This window comes from Carassius auratus, chromosome 24 (assembly GCF_003368295.1).
Source record: "Carassius auratus strain Wakin chromosome 24, ASM336829v1, whole genome shotgun sequence".
Classification (NCBI taxonomy): Eukaryota; Metazoa; Chordata; class Actinopteri; order Cypriniformes; family Cyprinidae; genus Carassius; species Carassius auratus.
In genome coordinates, this window is record NC_039266.1 from 971,673 (window position 1) to 989,892 (window position 18,220).

General features: G+C 36.9%; 2 protein-coding genes across 2 annotated transcripts; both read right to left on the reverse strand.

Moving 5' to 3' along the window:
* Positions 1-137: 137 nt before the first annotated feature.
* Positions 138-12,197, reverse strand: LOC113041939 (spermatogenesis-associated protein 13-like). Its single transcript, XM_026200527.1, has 13 exons — positions 11,520-12,197; positions 9,912-9,950; positions 8,188-8,631; positions 7,088-7,232; positions 6,875-6,993; positions 6,008-6,187; positions 5,407-5,592; positions 4,092-4,271; positions 3,777-4,009; positions 3,246-3,375; positions 1,856-2,228; positions 1,682-1,756; positions 138-768 (listed from the first exon to the last, which is right to left on the reverse strand). Exons 1-13 carry the CDS (start codon positions 12,018-12,020, stop codon positions 587-589), a joined length of 2,787 nt encoding a protein of 928 aa, XP_026056312.1. The 5' UTR covers positions 12,021-12,197; the 3' UTR covers positions 138-586.
* LOC113041785 (uncharacterized) lies at positions 12,160-17,760 on the reverse strand. Its single transcript, XM_026200408.1, has 2 exons — positions 17,560-17,760; positions 12,160-12,948 (listed from the first exon to the last, which is right to left on the reverse strand). The coding sequence occupies exons 1-2, from the start codon at positions 17,575-17,577 to the stop codon at positions 12,160-12,162; spliced, it is 807 nt and encodes a 268-aa protein (XP_026056193.1). The 5' UTR covers positions 17,578-17,760.
* Between the last annotated feature and the right edge of the window lie 460 nt (positions 17,761-18,220).

The following is an 18,220-nucleotide window of genomic DNA, read 5'->3' on the forward strand; positions in this document are numbered from 1 at the left end:
ACCTGACAGTGTAACTGTATCCAGGCGGGTGTGCACACAGTGAGCATTGTGTTCTCTTATCCTATAGATGCATTCAGCTCCCTTGTACCTCAGGGACGACCGTAACTTAAACTATATTTGAGCACTTGCAGACACTGTACATTTGGTTCAAGTTTATTTACAGAATGAAAGGTGTTAGTGTTTGCTGTCTTTACATTTCAGAAGGCTCCAGCCTCGGGTAAAGCAATAAAATTATATAGACATGTAGCTAAAACGCAGAATACAACTCTTTGTCATAAAAGACACACATTTAGGTGAAGTGAGAGATGGGAGAAACCCAATGGGAAGCAGCGTTTTTGACCATATCAGTAAAATGACATGAAGAAGAAAAAAAAAAAAGAACACTTTCCAAACTAACACACTGACTTAAGGCTAAATAATGAGGCACACGTCATTTTACACACATATGAATATAAATATACAATTCCATGTGTGTGCATTTGAATATGACAAAAACATAGGTGTAGTCCTGTTATATTTCATCATTTATGGATCTCATCAGCATAATGTAAAAACACTAAATGTTGTCTAAAGGTGTCTCTTTTTGTCATTTCCTGAAGAGGGCACTGCGTGCAAGTGAGTACAACAGGTGAGAGGGCTTCTTCTTTGGCTCTGCTAAAGAGAAGACTTGCTGCTGGGGGATGCTGGTTGGCACAGTCACATGCCGCTGATGGAGAGGATGTAGCGGCTGATGGTGAGGAGGCACAGGATGATCAGAATAATTCATTTCTGGAAGCAAACAGACACAAAATCCTTAAATTTCCAATGTATACGTATTGTCTGAATTAAGAATAGCTGCCTGGGGCCATGGACACGATGGTCACTGAATGAACAAAAAGTAAATGAAAATATTTTTTGTGACAACCAACTGAAATGAAATAAAAAATGTTCACAAATTTTAATATATAGTGCATTATAAATCTGAAACCTGTATTAGGTATGACCAGCCTGTAATAAAGATTTTAGAAATCAATTATACTTAACAGCTTTCTAATTTTAATTTAACACAGAAAATAATATTTAACATTAACACTGAACATTTTTAAGTTATATCATTTTTTTTTTTTGGAAACCCTAAATATTAAAACTAAACTAAAATATAAAAGAAATCTAACCAAAATAAATAAATAAATGAATAAATAAAATGAAATACTAACAATAACTAAACTAAATTGATAAGACAAATGAAAATAAAAATACAATAAAAAAAGAAAAGAAAGTACCACCAAAGATAAGAAAAGAAAGTACCACCAAAGATACCCTGACTCTGTCATTATTAAAAAATATAAAAATAAAATAAAAATACTTATGAAAAACTGAAATTTAACTAAATTTTCATGAATCCAAAACCGACTAAATAAAAATTGTCCAAAAATTAAATTATCTTATCTGTATTGAACCAGACAATATCTCTAGATAAACATTTTTAAGTAAATCTTATAAATCTCAAATAAAAACCTAAATGAAACAAGACTAACAATGACAGAATAAGAACTCAAATAAATTGATGCTGTAGAACTGAAATAAAATGAAAATAACATGAAAAATAATAATAAAAATAAATACTACATTAAAATTGTAATTAAAATGTATTATAACTCTGCTTTGACCTCCAGTTCCAACAAGACAACAAAAAACATACTCTTCATATTTCCTTGTTTAGTTTTCCTGGCGTTGTGAACTGCTTGCTTTCTCTGGGCCTCGGTAATCTCCATCCCTGAAAAGTGATGAAAATAATGAACATCATTCTTTGAATTCATGGCATGAACATTTCATTCAAGAAGTGAATACGTATTCCTTCAGCTGTGTGACTGACCCATCTCTTGGTCTTCCTGTACGCGTCTGCGCTCTCGAGCAAACGCTTGCAGCCATCGCTGCTTGTCCTGGCTCTTTCTGCAGCACAGCACACACAGCACATTCAGGTTCTCTGCGTGACGCAGGAGAAACGCGTTCTTCAGGACGCCCAGCTCAGCGTGCCGTCCATCAGGCAGGTCGACTGGCTCAAGTAGGTCAGTGTCCATGCGACCACGGTAGTGTAGCAGGTCTCTCCGCAGGACGTCTTTCTTACAGAACACCAGCTGGTGGTCAAACAGGAAGTAGCTGCGTTGTTGCGTCTTACCGGGCCGCACTATCCGCGTTAACTCGCCGGAGTGAATGAGCTCGGAGCTTCGTGTTAACACATCCTCACCCTACAGGAAATACACACACATACATTTTATATATATATATATATATATATATATATATATATATATATATATATATATATATATATATAAATATATATATATATATATAAATATATATATATTCATAATTTCTGAAGAATTAGAAACGTGAAATTGTTATGAAGTGCACAAAGCCTCATCTAGCCCTGTGAATGACCCAGCACATTAACAAATAAATAGTCTAATAAACTGATCAACATGGTATCCAATAGGGCTGCATGATGTGTTTAAGCATCGATATTGCCATGTACGAATGCACGATAGTCACATCGCAGGATGTGCGATGTAGGCTGTCGTAGTTGATCCGTTATTCATTAACTGTAAGGGCCAGCTGCTCCCCGGCCCTTGACCAATGTGATTCGCAGATTAATTGCACATCATAGAGTGAAAGTTTATTTGCATGTGTTTTTAAGTCCTGTCAGTTTAACAGGGCAGAGAGAGAGAGAGAGAGAGAGAGAGAAGAGAGCATGAGAGAGCGCGTGAGATAGAGAGAGAGACAGAGGGAGAGAGAGAGAGAGAGAGAGAGAGAGAGAGAAGAGAGCGTGAGAGAGCGCGTGAGATAGAGAGAGAGAGACAGAGGGAGAGAGACAGAGGGAGAGAGAGAGAGAGAGAGTGAGAGACAGAGCGAGCGAGCCCCGGCCGCACGCTCAGTCTTCAAACAACAAGAAGCGCTGTCTTGCTCTCTCTCCCTCGCGCATATTAATCAATTGACACGATGGTGTCGATGTTTAAATCATTTAAAATGAGAATGTAAGTGTGCTCACCCCATTTTTGTTTGTAAGAAAAAATTAGATTAGATTTCATATCGCAATATATATCGCAGAAAAATAAAATATTGCCCTAGTATCCAATTAATTTCTTTACACAACTGCGAATTAATCACATTTCTTGATACGAAAACTTCAGAGAGGCTGTGGCTGTTTCCTGAATTTTTCTGAACACATGTTTAATGCTGAAAGCAGTGGAGATATCACTGACCGCCCAGTGGAGGATGGCCACCTGCCAGTGAGCGATGGTGTCGATGCTCTCAAGTCGTCTTTTCCTTTCATTTATCAGACTTGCCACATTCTTCATTGCTTGATGTGCGGCACACACCCCTGCGTGGTCACTGAGAAGAAAAACAATTGTAATCAATTGTAAATCGTATACAATTGTAATCGTTCATTTATTAGCTTCATATTTTGTTTGTAGAAATGTTTCTCTGGGATTGTTGTGTACATAACTGAACAGGATTCAGTGGATAAAGAATAGAAATGATGATTCTGTCTAAAGAAACAAAGCAAGAATATGTAAAGATATCAGTGTTTTTCCAAATATGCACACATTTGACTATAAGCACTGATTTATGTTATTTAGTGAAGCTTGCATGTTGTAGCGAGTTTGTCGACAGCCACGCCAAAGGAAGCACAAAGTTCGACGGTGTCAGCCGCCTCAATTCTCTATGCAGGAAAAACCCGGAATTGTACCAACTCGAAACTTTTGAATAATGTATGTAAGAAAATAAGCTACCTGTGGTCTTTGGGTGTGTACTTCAAAAGCTCTCCCAGCTGAAGAGGGTATTTACAAATCTTCTGTACAGGTGTGAGTAGAAAGCCAGCAATGGAGATGTCGATCATCTGCTGTAAGAGACGGCAGGCTTCGAAGAAGTGTTTATATCTGCCTTGTTTCATCAACCGTTGTAATTCAGCACATGCCACTGGATGTGTGTTACAGTATTCAGAGTATATGGAGAAACCGTCCTCCTGACAGGGAGAATAGATATAATGGGGAATATGAGCAAACTGTGAGGAAAACATTCATTTCACTGGTTCTTTTCTAAAGTACCTGCTGTAGGAAGCAGGAGCCAATCTCACTGAGATGAGGGTTCTGGGGATTGTATTTCTTTTCTAGGTCCTTCAGAAACTTTCTCTGGAACCTGTAGATGTCCTCGATGTTGCTGAAGATTGTCTTTAGCTGTGCATCAGTAAACATGCCAGGGTGCTTCCTACACTGACGGATATATCCCTACAACAACAAATCATTCTGGATTGAAACATCAAAATGAACATTTAGGTATTTTTGCATCGCTTTGGAAAGTTTTCCTTCCCTGAAAAATATTTGTATGCATTTGACCAGCAGAGGTCATCAGTGAGACTGCTGGATAAACACAATCTGATGGATAAATGAATGCATTTGAGCTAAGAAATATAAAAAAAAAATTCTTAACTGTTGTTTTGACAGGACTTCTGAATGTTAAGATGCTTTTCAAACAAACTCTGTGTAAAATACAGCTATTTACTTCCACTGGACTCCACTTGCATAAATAAAACTGCAAAGCGGTGAAGTCCCATGATCAAACTTCAGCATACTGCTGTTTTGGATATATTCACCATTGCATGAATATCTAAAACACCATTTAGTTTCAAATACATAAAATAATGAATAAATTCATCATCATCACTGTTACAATACTCAACACAGAGTATATAAACTACCGTTCGAACGTGTTTGAGAGAGGGTTATGCTCTTCTAGACTGCATTTGATCAATATAGAGTAAAAACGGTAATACTGTGAAATATTTCAAATAACAGTTTCTATATTTATCATCTATATTTAAAATGTCATTGATTCCTGTGATGGCAAAGCTGAGTTTTCAGCATCACTACTCCAGTCTTCAGTGTCACATTTTAGAAATCATTTTAATATGCTGATTTGCTGCTCAAGACACTTTCTTATTATTATCATCAATGTTGAAAACAGTTGTGCGTTTTAATTTTTTTGTGGAAAACATGATGCATTACTTTCTCTAATGAATAGAAAGTAAAAAAAAAAAAAGGAAAGCATGCATTTAAAATAGAAAACTTTTGTAACAGAAAAAAAACAACAAAAAAAACTTTTATGTAGTATGCTAGTATTCTTGTATTGCACTAGTGTGGAGTTACAGATCACTGAACTACTCTTGAGCACTACATCTATTCTTCTTGAAAGAAGGCAAGTGTGTATCAATCTTGATCTCATCTTTAAAATGACAGGCATACAAGATTGAATACCATTCAGGCTAACTTAAAGATAAGGTTTTTTAAATAGAGAACATACATAGACCACAAAACAAACAGATTAAACTAAAGCAAATGTGAAATGACTGGGATGGAGGCTCACCTCACAGATATCTTTGAGATGTTTGATGTAAACACGCTCTGTGTCCATGATTTCTTTGACCACATTGGCTCTCATCTGCTGTCTGTGCACTGAGTTTTGTTTGTGAGCATCCGGTGGGACGGATTCCTCTGCATCCGGTGGGATTTCTACACTATCACTGCTTGAATCCTCCTGATTCACCCGAACCTTGACAACAACATATCATTACATTAATTCCAGAGGATCAACCGGGATTAGGCACAATTCTTAGACAACATTCAATTGTGAATGAGCCAACTGGACAATCCACTTCTACAGGAAGTCTAGATCGTTTCATCTGAAGCCTCTTTGTGTATGATTGACTCATCTTGTTGGAGCCATAGATTGACAATGGGATGCATTTATTTACAGCTCAAAACAATAAAAAGCATCATTCCGTGCACCTGCATTTTTTTCTAAACCCGTCATTCAGCACATACAACTGTGATGACACATCTAGCATTTCCTCTTGGGTCACCCGGTGCAACCGGACAGGATGTGTTACTATGTTCTAGTGTTACTTTCAAGCTGTGTGGCTTTTGTTTCACATTCATTACTCCGAGGGGGTCATAGTGCAACTCACTCGCACAAAGCTGGAGGGAAACCAGGCCTCGCGGTCGCCCACCGCACCCCACCACCAGTCCTGCTCCTGAACATCCAGAACACGGATCACATCCCCGGCTTTGAAGGCCAGCTCCTGCTCTTCCATTGTGACATGGTCCCACAGAGCCTCTGCATGCACGGCATGTCCCAACTGTATGTACTGAAGAAAGAGAGAGATGGTAGTCAGGCCAAACCTATTGAGGCTAAAGGTCAGACATGATAAGAACAGTACGGAATGACAACATGCACACGAAGTGTGACGATCCCACACAAGCACAAATGCACATAACTCCACATAAACACATGATTGAACAGATAAGATAAACAGTGAAATATGACCTGTTCTGTAAAGCACAGCCCATAAGTGCAAACAAAGATTTAAAATGTGTGTACATGTACTAAAAGTAGATTTCATATAACATTAAAAGTGCACGAAGTAACTTTTACCACTGTAAAAGAGTTTTACCCCACTTTAAAAGATGAGAAAATGAATAGTACATTTCTTGAAAGTTCACATTAATTGGTCATATGTATAAAAAAAACTGCAATCAAATGAAAATCTAAATATTTTCAGTATACAAAAGTACCAATATCTAATATTTAAATAAATTATATATTATCTAGCAACATATTTGTACTTATTCATTTTAAACTGTATGCATAAACTGTATAACACAAATTACAATATAATTAAAATTTTAACTAATATTAATAAATTACAATTAAAACACTATTACGTCATTTAAAAAATTATAATATTACAAATAATAATTACTAAACAAATACATAATACATTCTATATATATATATATTTTAATGATCATAAAAAATGAAATTCTTTCTAAACCTGATTGAGTGTGTAAAGATCGACTTCTGGTTGTAGATACGGTGTTCCTTCAGTCAGTTCTTCAAAGCTGCCATCCTCTTCACTCACACTATCAACAACCATTGGATCAGAACTGCCATCTAGAATATGACCGCATTGAATGAAGTTAGAAATGATGCCATAAAGAATCAATATTTGTATTGTTTCATGTTTGTAGGTCAAGTGCACACTTACCGCTGAGCACTCTGCGTCCTCTGCGCCGCCCCATCCTATCCAGTCCGATAGGTGTGCTTTGGGAGAAGACGCAAGGTCTCAGACGGGCAGATACGGCCCGGTATGGAGGCACTCTATGAGAGGGCACTGGAGGACGGGATACCGGCTGAAACAAAGCATGACAGATTAGACTTTAATCAGCAGCCTTAAAAGGAGCCCACTGTCAAACAGGCCTTATGTTCAGAGTTCAGTGACTGTGGAGAGCAAGACAATGACCTATGATTACATAACACTGCAATTTCAGCTCATCCGCTTGGCCAAGTGCATAACATTACAACCATGACAACGAATTTCTTGCTGAATCTCACAAAGAAATGAGTAGATTAGATTTGCCAGAATAAAAAAAGAAATAGAAATAAAGTAATAATAATAATATTAATTATTGACATATTACTGTAATGGATAAAAACGTCTGCTAAATGACTAAATAAAGAAAGAAATATTACTATTATGTTATACAATAATAAAAACCATCAGCAAAAACTTAAATACTACCATGATATGTTGTATAAATCCAATTTAAACATTTGCAAGTCCATTAAAATAATCAGTATTAATGTTCAGAATAATAATTGTACATTAATGTTTTAAGTCAAATAAATAAATAAAAATAGTATGAGAAAAGGTTTAAAACAATTTGACTCCTGCAGTTCTGCTGTGGACTCCCTGTTGAAGACCACTTTATTACACTAATGAAAATAATAATCTTTTTTTTTTTTTTTTTTGAAAAAGAAAGAAAATAAAAATGTCCTAAAAACAGGATTAATTTCTCATATACACATTTTTTTCAGGTTTGGTTAGATTCACCATTTAACAGAGCAGTATAGTTATATCAGTAATACAGCATCAAGGAAATGATTGTCTGATGCAGCATTTCTTTAAAATAACACATGGATCACACTGTTACTTAAGAACAAATGAAGTTACAATCAAGGTCTAAAAATTTCTTCCAGACCTGAACTATTACATTTTAAACCCATAATGCAACACCCCAAGGGAGGGACCTTAATGGGATCATATTAGTGTTAGGAACAACATTTAAAAGAAAGAAATGGCCTTACAGAAGGCAAGCTTTCAGTGTCATCCTTCTGCTCTGCAGTTGGGGATGAATACAGATCCATTCCTCCTATAACAGAGATGGGACGTCTCTTTCTGCTCTCTGTTTGAGTGCACACATGACCATTCTCTGGTCTGTTGCTCTCTGTGTAGCTGCCATTGCTATTGTAGTCCTTTTGGGAAGTGTAGTCCATACTCTCGGACTCCCTGTCCTCCTCTGGGATGCAGTACTTTGAGCTGGCCAGCTGGCCATAGTCAGACACTGGCCGGGGTCTGGAGCGACCGGCCCTTTTCCTGGCTACCACAGAAGAGGAAGAGTCACTGGCAAAGGGTGGAGAGATTGTTGTTGGAGTTACCAGGGCGGATTGTGTGGAACAGGTGACAGGTGAAGCAGCAGCAGCTGAGATCTCGTCACCTTTGAGAAACGCTTTTGTGATATCTGATGAAGCCTAAAGAGTCAGAAGACAAATGTCAAACTTTATGCTTTAAGACCTGCAACATTAAATAAATTATTTCAAGATTTTCCGGTTGCACTTTATTTTACAGTACGTGTACTTACGTGTACTTATAGTGTACTTACAGTGTATTTATCTAAGAAAGTTCTGGTAATACAAGGTAACTACATGGGGTAGGGTTAGGTTTAGGGGTAGGTTCAGGGTTAGTACCTAGTTATTAAATAGTTATTGTAATTACTATAATGAGTATATAGTATGTACAGTGCTAAGTGCTACCGATTTTCCCACAGACATTAATGTGGTCAAGACCCAATAAGTACATAATACAAAAACTATAACAAACCCCACAGTGATATTAGTTCATTATTAGTGGTTAAATTAAATAATTTGTGCTGTCAAAAGGTTAATAGCAAGTAATCACATCCAAAATAAGTTTTTGTTTACATAATAAATATGCACAGTACACACACATATATTATGTATATATAAATACACATACACAGTTTATTTTTTGAAAATTTACAGGTATATATTTACATTTTTATAATTTATGTTATACACATGATTTTTTTTTATATATACATGCATGTTTGTGTATTTACGTATATATAAATAAATATACACTGTGCACACATATGTTAAAAAATCTATTTTGGATGCGTTTTGACAGCACAAAAAAAAAGTAATTATAAAATTACATGTAAATGATTAACATTTCAGTTAAATATCAAAGTACTTGTTACACAATTGTTAATCATTGCTCAATAATTATTTAAGGACTATTAACTAATAGTTCAGAAATGTACTTTCCCAAACAACACTTAATTATCTTAATAACTAAAACTTTTCACAGGCATAAATCATGTTTTTTTATTCATTTTTTTAACATTATTTTTAATTTCTAGCATATTTTACATGAATCAGAAAAATAGATTAAATTGTTTTACATTAAATTAGTCTTTGACTAATTTAATGTAAACAAAAAAGAAAAAAAGCTATTTACTTGAATGTATTCTTTTCTTAAATTTGCAATAATTGCTGAAATTCATAGCACTATAAAATGCAACTCAATTGAATCCATGAAACCATGGGCCTACTTTTGTTGCAAAATAACAAATATGGTGCAAATCATTACTGATTTTTATTCTTACAATTTTGTCAAATGGGGCAAGTGATATTAGCAGAATTTCAGAAAGCCAGTTTTTAGTGATAAATAAAATAGATTTTTTTAAGCAGTAATGTCTGAAAAAATGTCAGTCTGACAGACATCTTACCTCAAGATCATCAGTCTCCCTCTCTTCAGTCCATAAACACTGAAAAGGCACACAATAAATAAGCACCATATTGAAGACAGTACACAACACATATGCAAACACATCTATGCACACACACACAAACACAAACAGACAAGCAAAACAAAGTTTGACTGGGATCGCTCTAGCTTGGTTAGATTACTGGACTTTGGTGCTTGGGTTGTTCTTTAGGGGAGGAGAACTGTCCTTACTGATACGTGTCCAGTCTCGGGTCTAGAAGCTGTGTTTAAGCAATCCCGCTAATCATAAACATCAGCTAATCATTAACGCTACCTGCTGTGTGCCTCACAGCTGAGCAACCCATGTGACACTGATGCAATGTACCACTCCAGAAGAACTGCTGTGAAATGAGATGTCACTCATCCAATAAAAAAAAAAAAAAATTAAATTAAAAAAAATTAAATCAGATCAAGACTTTGGTTGCATCGTCAGATACAAGGGTCACCCGTGTGAGAAACATATGACACAAAGAAAAATCTGAGTCTAATGTAATTTATGACTTCCTATGTAAAGGTCAAGGTCATTCAATGAACTGGAACGTTCCAGTTATTAAGTGTTTAGAATTAGATCACCATGACCTCTTTGACTTTATGGCAATCGCTGATGTTTCGCAGAGATTTCACATTTTTTACATTTAGTCTAAAAGAAAAGTGCTTGTTCAGTCTTGCTGCTTATTATCAGCAAGACCCATTTAAACAAAAAAGGTAATCAATATCGTCTAGACGAGGAAAAACATGTTACATATGAAATCTTGCCAAACTGCACACACTACAATTTTTCAGTTTGTCTGACTCAAACACATTTTGGGCCACAAACTGCATGTTTTCAAATAATGTTCAACACAACACATTTATAGCATAATGTCCCACAGAAAATTCCTCTCTTTGTTCCCTCAAAAATAGTAGTTACAGTGTGGTAAAAATAAAGAATAAATAAAATAAATACAAAGTTATTTAATTGTACTATAAAGTTATCTAAACCATCTTTTTGTTGTGGGTCTACAAAGATAGCTTTGAAGAGCTCTATGTAAAATTAACTGGGTTTTACCATTTTGCCTGGTCCTGACATGAGTGAACACAGACCATTTTACACAGAAAAGACTGGTAAATAATTATATCCCACTAGTTTCATGCATGCTAAACATGTTTAGCTTTTACATGCTCTTTAAAAGTTCAATTCAAGTCTAAAGCAATAATTTGCCTTCCACAAATGTCATGTAATCGCTTTTGTCTGACAGATATTGTACTAGTTTGATCAAACAATTGTAGCTTTGTTTCGTACAGCATGTGCATACCTAGCCCTGACTCCAATTACCCATAACAATTTGACACAAAATGTTTATTTAATCATTTAAATATTCTGTTGCATCTCTTCTTGGACAAAGCATGATTAAACAAAAAAATTATTACAGTTTGATTACAACTAAGAATGTTAATGTGCATGCTGTGCTTTTGTATATTGAGAACCAATTTTTTTCTTGTGGTAATTGACATTGCGCCACAAATGTTGTCTGTAGATCGAAACTTGTATTGAAAATTTGACAATATGAACTCATCAGGATTGTCTTACCTCCAAGTTAACATTAACACCATTGACTGTCTGCTTTCGACTGGGGCTTGAGCAATGCTTGGGCATGTGAGAGTAGTGGTTATTTAATCCATTTTGATGGCACTCCATAGGTTCACAGTATTTTTCCTGTGGGGCTTCCGAATGGAAATCTGTTGAGGACACAGCCACCTGAACATAGTCACTTATCAGGGCTGTTGTTTTGCTGGGAGGCTCCAGAGAGTCATCTAAAGTGGAACTAAAGACAGCGGGGCAGGAGGGCGCGGGGTGTATAGTTGGGTTGTGTTGGTGAGTGTTGACCTGCTGGGCTTTACTGGGTGTGGGTGAAGGCCTCCGCTGGCGCCCACTCATTTGTACACATGGGGTTCTGCGGGAGTAGTCATCATGTATCTGACTGAGAGGTGACAGGGTTTTTCTGGAGATGGGGCCTGGTATGTTTTTACGCTTGACCGACAGGTCGGTTAAACTACCGACAAGCTTTTGCAAATGTCCACGCGTCCTCATGGGGCTTTGACGTTGACCTGAACCATTTTCCTGCAAGTCAGCCAAGGAAGAACTGTCGGTCCTCTGAAAAATTATAGTACTGGGGCATTCTGGGTTCTGTGGTTCAGCTTTGCGTCTAAAATGACTTTTGAAGACTAAATTATCTGCACTCTTGCTTAGTCTTTTGAGACCCTTGACATTTTCCTGGATTCTCAATGTTCTTGCAAGGTCCAACGGACTCCACAGTGCTGCTGGGGTCAGGCTCACTGTTAGACGGGCTCTCTGTCTTGACTATGTCAAGCAATGAGATCCGTCCTGCCCCATAAGCCCTGCGGATACTCTTAGAGAAATGGGAATTTCTCTGAAACCCATTCACATCATCCTCACAATCATCTTCATCCAAAACTGAAGACATCTTTCCAGTTTGAGCGGTTCCATTTGACACTTTGTCCGTTTCCTGGATTTGATTAGTCGCAACCTCTCGTTTGGTTACTAAGAAACTACCACCATCCTCAAACATCGAGGACGGATTTCTCTCCTGACCTGCTGCCATCGCATTGCTCCGGTTCTGGATTCCTTGGAGCACAGAAGTCCGCAGTTTTTTGAAAGAACCCATGACACGGAAGCTAGCCAATCCGGACCATGCCTGTGGTGTGACAGGTGGTCCCCTGAGTGGAGTAATGTCCTCACATTTTGTCTGGGTGGAAAACAGACGTACAGCCCTGGATGGATACAGCTTGGCCTGGCCATCAGCAATCAGAGGAACAGTCTGGCCCTGAGAATTCAGTCTGTTAAGCTGGTTCTCTTCAAAGCAAGGCTTGGACAGGGCTGGTTGCATATGGACCATACAACCAGACCTCAAACTTGGATTCTTCAGCTGCTCCTCTGTGAAAGGTTCACTCTGTGGGTCATTGTTGTGAGAGGAGCCCTGTGGGTCCGATGAAGGTGCCTGCAGAACCAGATTGAAGAAAGTTTAATCTTGATGAACAAGGTGACAAATCAGCAAAAAGTGTTGGAACAAAGACAAACCATGTGATGTGGAGTGAGACAATAAATGACCCATTTGTTTTGTCTGGGGAAGATTTTAACTTCGCACTTCAGTGAAACAATACAACCCCATTGTTATAAGCATAACCTTGATAAGTCACATAATGAAGGAACTTTCAACTATATCCTTATATTACCTGTTTGATTACCTGACCTATGCAATACTAAAACTCAGCACAGCACAGGTGAAGCAATTCAAAGGGTTCTTATCCACCCACAAGTGTAAATCAAGCTTCAACGTTTCTCTTACGGATGAATAATGCCTTTATCTGGCAAATTGGAGGGTGTCATTGAGTAGCATGAGAGCTTTGCTCATGAGTAGGTTACACAAAGTGCTGTAAAAATTTCCTGTAAACGATTTAAGCTATGCCTTTTTAGTAAGAAAGAGAGGCCCCTCTACACCAGGGTGTGGATATTGTTGCCTGGTGCGATGTTCACTATGATGAAAGGCTTTCGTGAGCATGACTAAGCAATGAAAACCTCTAATCCATTGTGATTAATGCAATAAATTGCCCAAGGTTTGGAGTGAGGAGAGAGGGGTCCACTTTAGGAGGCTGAGCTGCTTTAACCCATTTTCTACCAAGTACGAATGAACAGATATACGATATGCTGACAATCATAAGTCACATCAATTTTAATATAAATATTTGCAAATAAAAGCCCCCGAATTAAATAAATTATATCAATTGCTGAGATTAAATGTGATCCAGTCACATTTGACTGGGTCAACCAACTAACATTCTTTAAGTTAGATATTAATATAATAAAAACTTAAAAATTCACACATGACATAATACCAAATCGTAATGTCACAAATGTGCTACATGCTTTCTAATAAATAAAATATTTAATTATTTTTTAACCAACAAGTATTATATTTTTAATCGGCTGGTGTTAAGGCAATTTAAGTGTATGTGTGAAGTTAGTTTCCTTCAAGTTCACAGTTCATCACATCTATATTATATTTCTTGTTTAACCATCAGAATTGCTTTTTAATCTTCGTTTTATCTCTTTTCTACCATTTTAAACTGTACGTTTTTAAAGATGTATTGACTGATTGCTTCTGCCATCTTTCTTTACAATAAATGCCACTTGGTTTAAGGTTTTACATATATAAGTGTGGATTGAGTGTTCAAACACTTCCTGGTACCACTGTTATAGATTACCCACCTGTACCTTTTGACCTCTTGTCTTGCTGTGTGAGCATTGGTTGATTCTGGCTCCGTTTTCAGCTCAAATGCTGATCTCTATCACATCAAGTCTTTCTGCCCATTAACACTCAGCTCCATCGAGGCATGAGGAAGAAGCTGCCACCTGACCTTTTTGTTTAACCAGAGCTTTAAAAGAATGCAATTAACTAAACTTCCAAGTCACTCCTCAGTGTACTCACATGTCTCTGTGTTTAAAGCTGAACCTCTCTCCTCCTACTCTTCCTCCTGTTTATCATCACTGTTGCCAAGTAAGAATTAATTAAAAGCCCAAACAACCTCTGTGCAGCTACCAGCTGGAATCAGACTCAAACTAAACTCCTAAACAAGTACTCAGACAAACATAAACATGAGCATGCCTACAGAAACCACTAATACACCCAAACACACCTACAACTAATATGTAGTGATGCACGCATACTAAACACTGACATGGCATTCTTGAAGCCAAGCACGCCTTTATAATGCATAGACAGCAGTCAAAAAACTACTTTACTCATTTTCCAGCTCCAGATGGACAGGAGGAGGATAAAGAATTTATGCCTCTTGATAAACAACTTCCTTGTGGCAGAAAAAAAAAAACTATTTACGTAAGGGTTTTAACACAAGGAAGAACACTCACAGAGGCATTAAACATAAGGCAATCAAAATAATAATAATATTAAAGAAAAAATTATTGCGATATGGTTTAGATATGACAAGAGAAGTTTTATTGGATCCCTACAGTTTCCTACTATATAAAAATAGAGCAAAATGAAGTATGAAACACATAAATAAAACTTTTGTAATTTTACACTGTAAAATAACTTTTTTCTTAGTTATTTTTTTAATTCACAGTGAATTATTACAATTGCAATATTTCTTAATTTGCATAAATTTTTTTGTATTAATAATAATAATTTTATGAAATACAATCACAAGCCCTACAAACAATCAAAGTGAACCTGGAGATTTAAAACAAACAAACAAACAAACAAACAAAAATCATTCAAAGGAAAATCATAGTTCTTAAAGGGACAGGTTCACTAAAAAAAAAAATTAAAATTCCCTGTATGACTTTCTTCTAAGGAAAACAAAAGAACATTTCTGAAAAATGTCTCATTGTTCATTGTATGAACAGAATAATAATAATAATAATAATAAAAAGTTACACCTGTTTGGAATGACATGAAGTTGACTAAATTATGACAATGTTCAGGTTTTGAGTGAACTGTCCCTTTAAAATTAAAGAGCCACACAGATGGGAAATCAAAAATTACCTGTATTACAGTGTATGTTGTAGCTGTCCATCAGTGTAAACAATGTGCAAAGTAATTAAACCAAAAAGTACACGATTTATAAAGTTATTGGCTTCTAAAGTAAGGAGTCGAGTCTGAATCGCTGAAATGAGTCATTATAGATTTCAAATCTTTTGCCCATCTCTATGTACGTCACTAGGAGCACTTTGCATAATAATCTCCGCCTACCGTCTGGGGAGAAACGGAACTCTGACCTGCCCCACCCCCCACACAGACGCTCTGGTTGGTGTGATAGCATCATGTCGAGGAGACAGTGTGTTTTTAATTGTAAAGGCAAGTTTGTTTTATTTTCACTGCCAAAGAATGAAGATCAGAAGAACCAATGGCCTTTTGTTGTGTTCACTTCACAACATTTCACTGATGACTGCTCTTCTAATCTCGGTGAGTACAGCGGGATTTTCAAAGCGTTTGGCCATAAAAGAGGGTTCATTACCAACTTTATTTAGAACAACGAGCATCTCCGAATCAAACGTGAAGTATGATTATGAAGTTATGTGTCCGTTTTCTCCCGAGCGTCTTATCAGTATGTGTGCTGTCTGCAGCCTTTGTTTCTGCTGATCGTCATGTACAAACACGTCATTAAAATGAAGTGTAACTCCGTGAATACTCAACGAAGAGACATGAGAGAGATATCTATAGAAAGATTGACGTGTCTACTTTAAAACTAAACAAGTGCTGCCGAAAACAGATATTCTGTGATAAAGTAATCCATATGAAAACAACGTGATGTCTGTTTTTCATGTCACCCTTCGTTATATGTGACCACGCCCCCGCGCTGAACGCGCTGTTCAGATTCAAACTGAAGCGCGCGGCTTGAATACACCCACACAGAAGAAAAAGCAGCGAGACTGTTCAAGTTTTTTATTTTACTGTTTGCTTCGCGATGAGAGGAATAAGACATAATTCACCCCAAACAGATGCTAACACATAGTTTACCATGGAGGTGTGTGCGGAACAACCAATCAAACCTGACTATGTTAGTTGACCAATCAGAACACAGTATGCTACCGAAAGGTTGGGGTTTAAGGAAACTGAATCTTTTGAACAGCTTCGCGCAAACCGTTTGGGGATCTCTGAGAATTGAGGTACTTTTAAAATTATATTTTGACAAAATGACAATGTTTTTTAACCTTGGATGGATTTAAACCTAATGTACAGGACTTATAAACAGTGATAGGAAGCTTAGAATTTACATCTTACTGGCTCTTTAAGGTGGCAGCTGTGAAGCATGACATCGTACAACACAAATAAAAACACACAGGCCCAAAATGATGCTTCCTGACTAAGGAAATTCCTAAGAATAACCAACCACACCAGTTTTCTTAATCTGCCAATCAAGACGAGCAAGTCTTGCCATGTTGTCACATCACTATGGAATGAAGACTATGCTTGCTTTATTTAAATAGTAGTAGGAAAATTACCAGAGCCACAATTGCTTCAAGCTTTTTTTTCACTCTTTCATTTTGGGAGGCTACAACGCCCTTTAGACATCCAGACTTTCTGCTTTATTTATATCTTTGTTGATTATCTTATTGAGATATTCAGTGTTTGGAGTGAGAGTGAAAAGATTTCATTCGACTCAACCGATGATGATCCTTTCACAGTGAAAATATTTAAGGAAGCTAGTTTTCCTCATCCCTCTGGACAAGATTGCACTCGCTCAAACCCACATGATAACATGCAGCACCCCTCTCCCTGTCCTAATCTGATTATGAGGCTTTATCGGTCTGGACTAGCATCAATATATCTGCATACTGTCAAACACGCTCAAACACATAACCACGGGTGTAGAGAGAGAAGACGTTCACTGAAGCGATAACCTTTTCGGTTTGGCGTATGTGATTTATTATTTTTGTTTGGTTACTGACACCACCTACTATATTACGACCCAGTTCTCTTTTTTTGTCAGTGTGAAAAAGCAGCACAGTTAGGAGGCAAACACACCCTGCCTGCTTCAGGCATGGAAAGCGTCAAGTAATGCTACATTTGACACCCCATTCATCTCACCTGTCTCATGACCTGCATTTGTCTACTCCAAGTCCACTGGTGGAAAACAGAGGAAATGCATGTCAATACAAAAGAGAAAATAAAACAGTGCTGTGTTTAAAGAAAGGTCCGCTCTTTTACTATACATGTGTAACTAAAAAGGTCTTGAGTAAGTTGCATTTAAAGGAACAGTTCTCCCAAAAATGTAAATTCTGAAGTTGTTTACTCACCCTCAAATTGTATGAGTTTCTATCTTCTGTTAAGTGCAAAAGATGATATTTTGAAGAACGTTGGTAAGCCAACTGTTAGCCACTGACTTCCATATGGAAAAAATTCTATGGAAGTCAATGGCTGCTATCAACGGTTTGATTACTAACATTCTTCAAACTATCTTCTTTTGTGTTCAGCAAAAGAAAAAAGGCTGGAACAACTTGAGGCTGAGTAAATAATGACAAAATGTTAATATTTTATAATTGACCATTTAAATTAATATTCAGTAATATTATCGATTGAACTGCACCGACACTATTGGATGAGAATACATTTGAACTGAACCGAGCTGAATAATGACAATATTTCCTTCTGCAGAGCTGCTTCACAGCTAAAATCGAATGCATTTTATAATTGATTACTTTTCATCATTAACACTTTTTGGTTCATTAATGTGAGGCTGCTTTGAAAC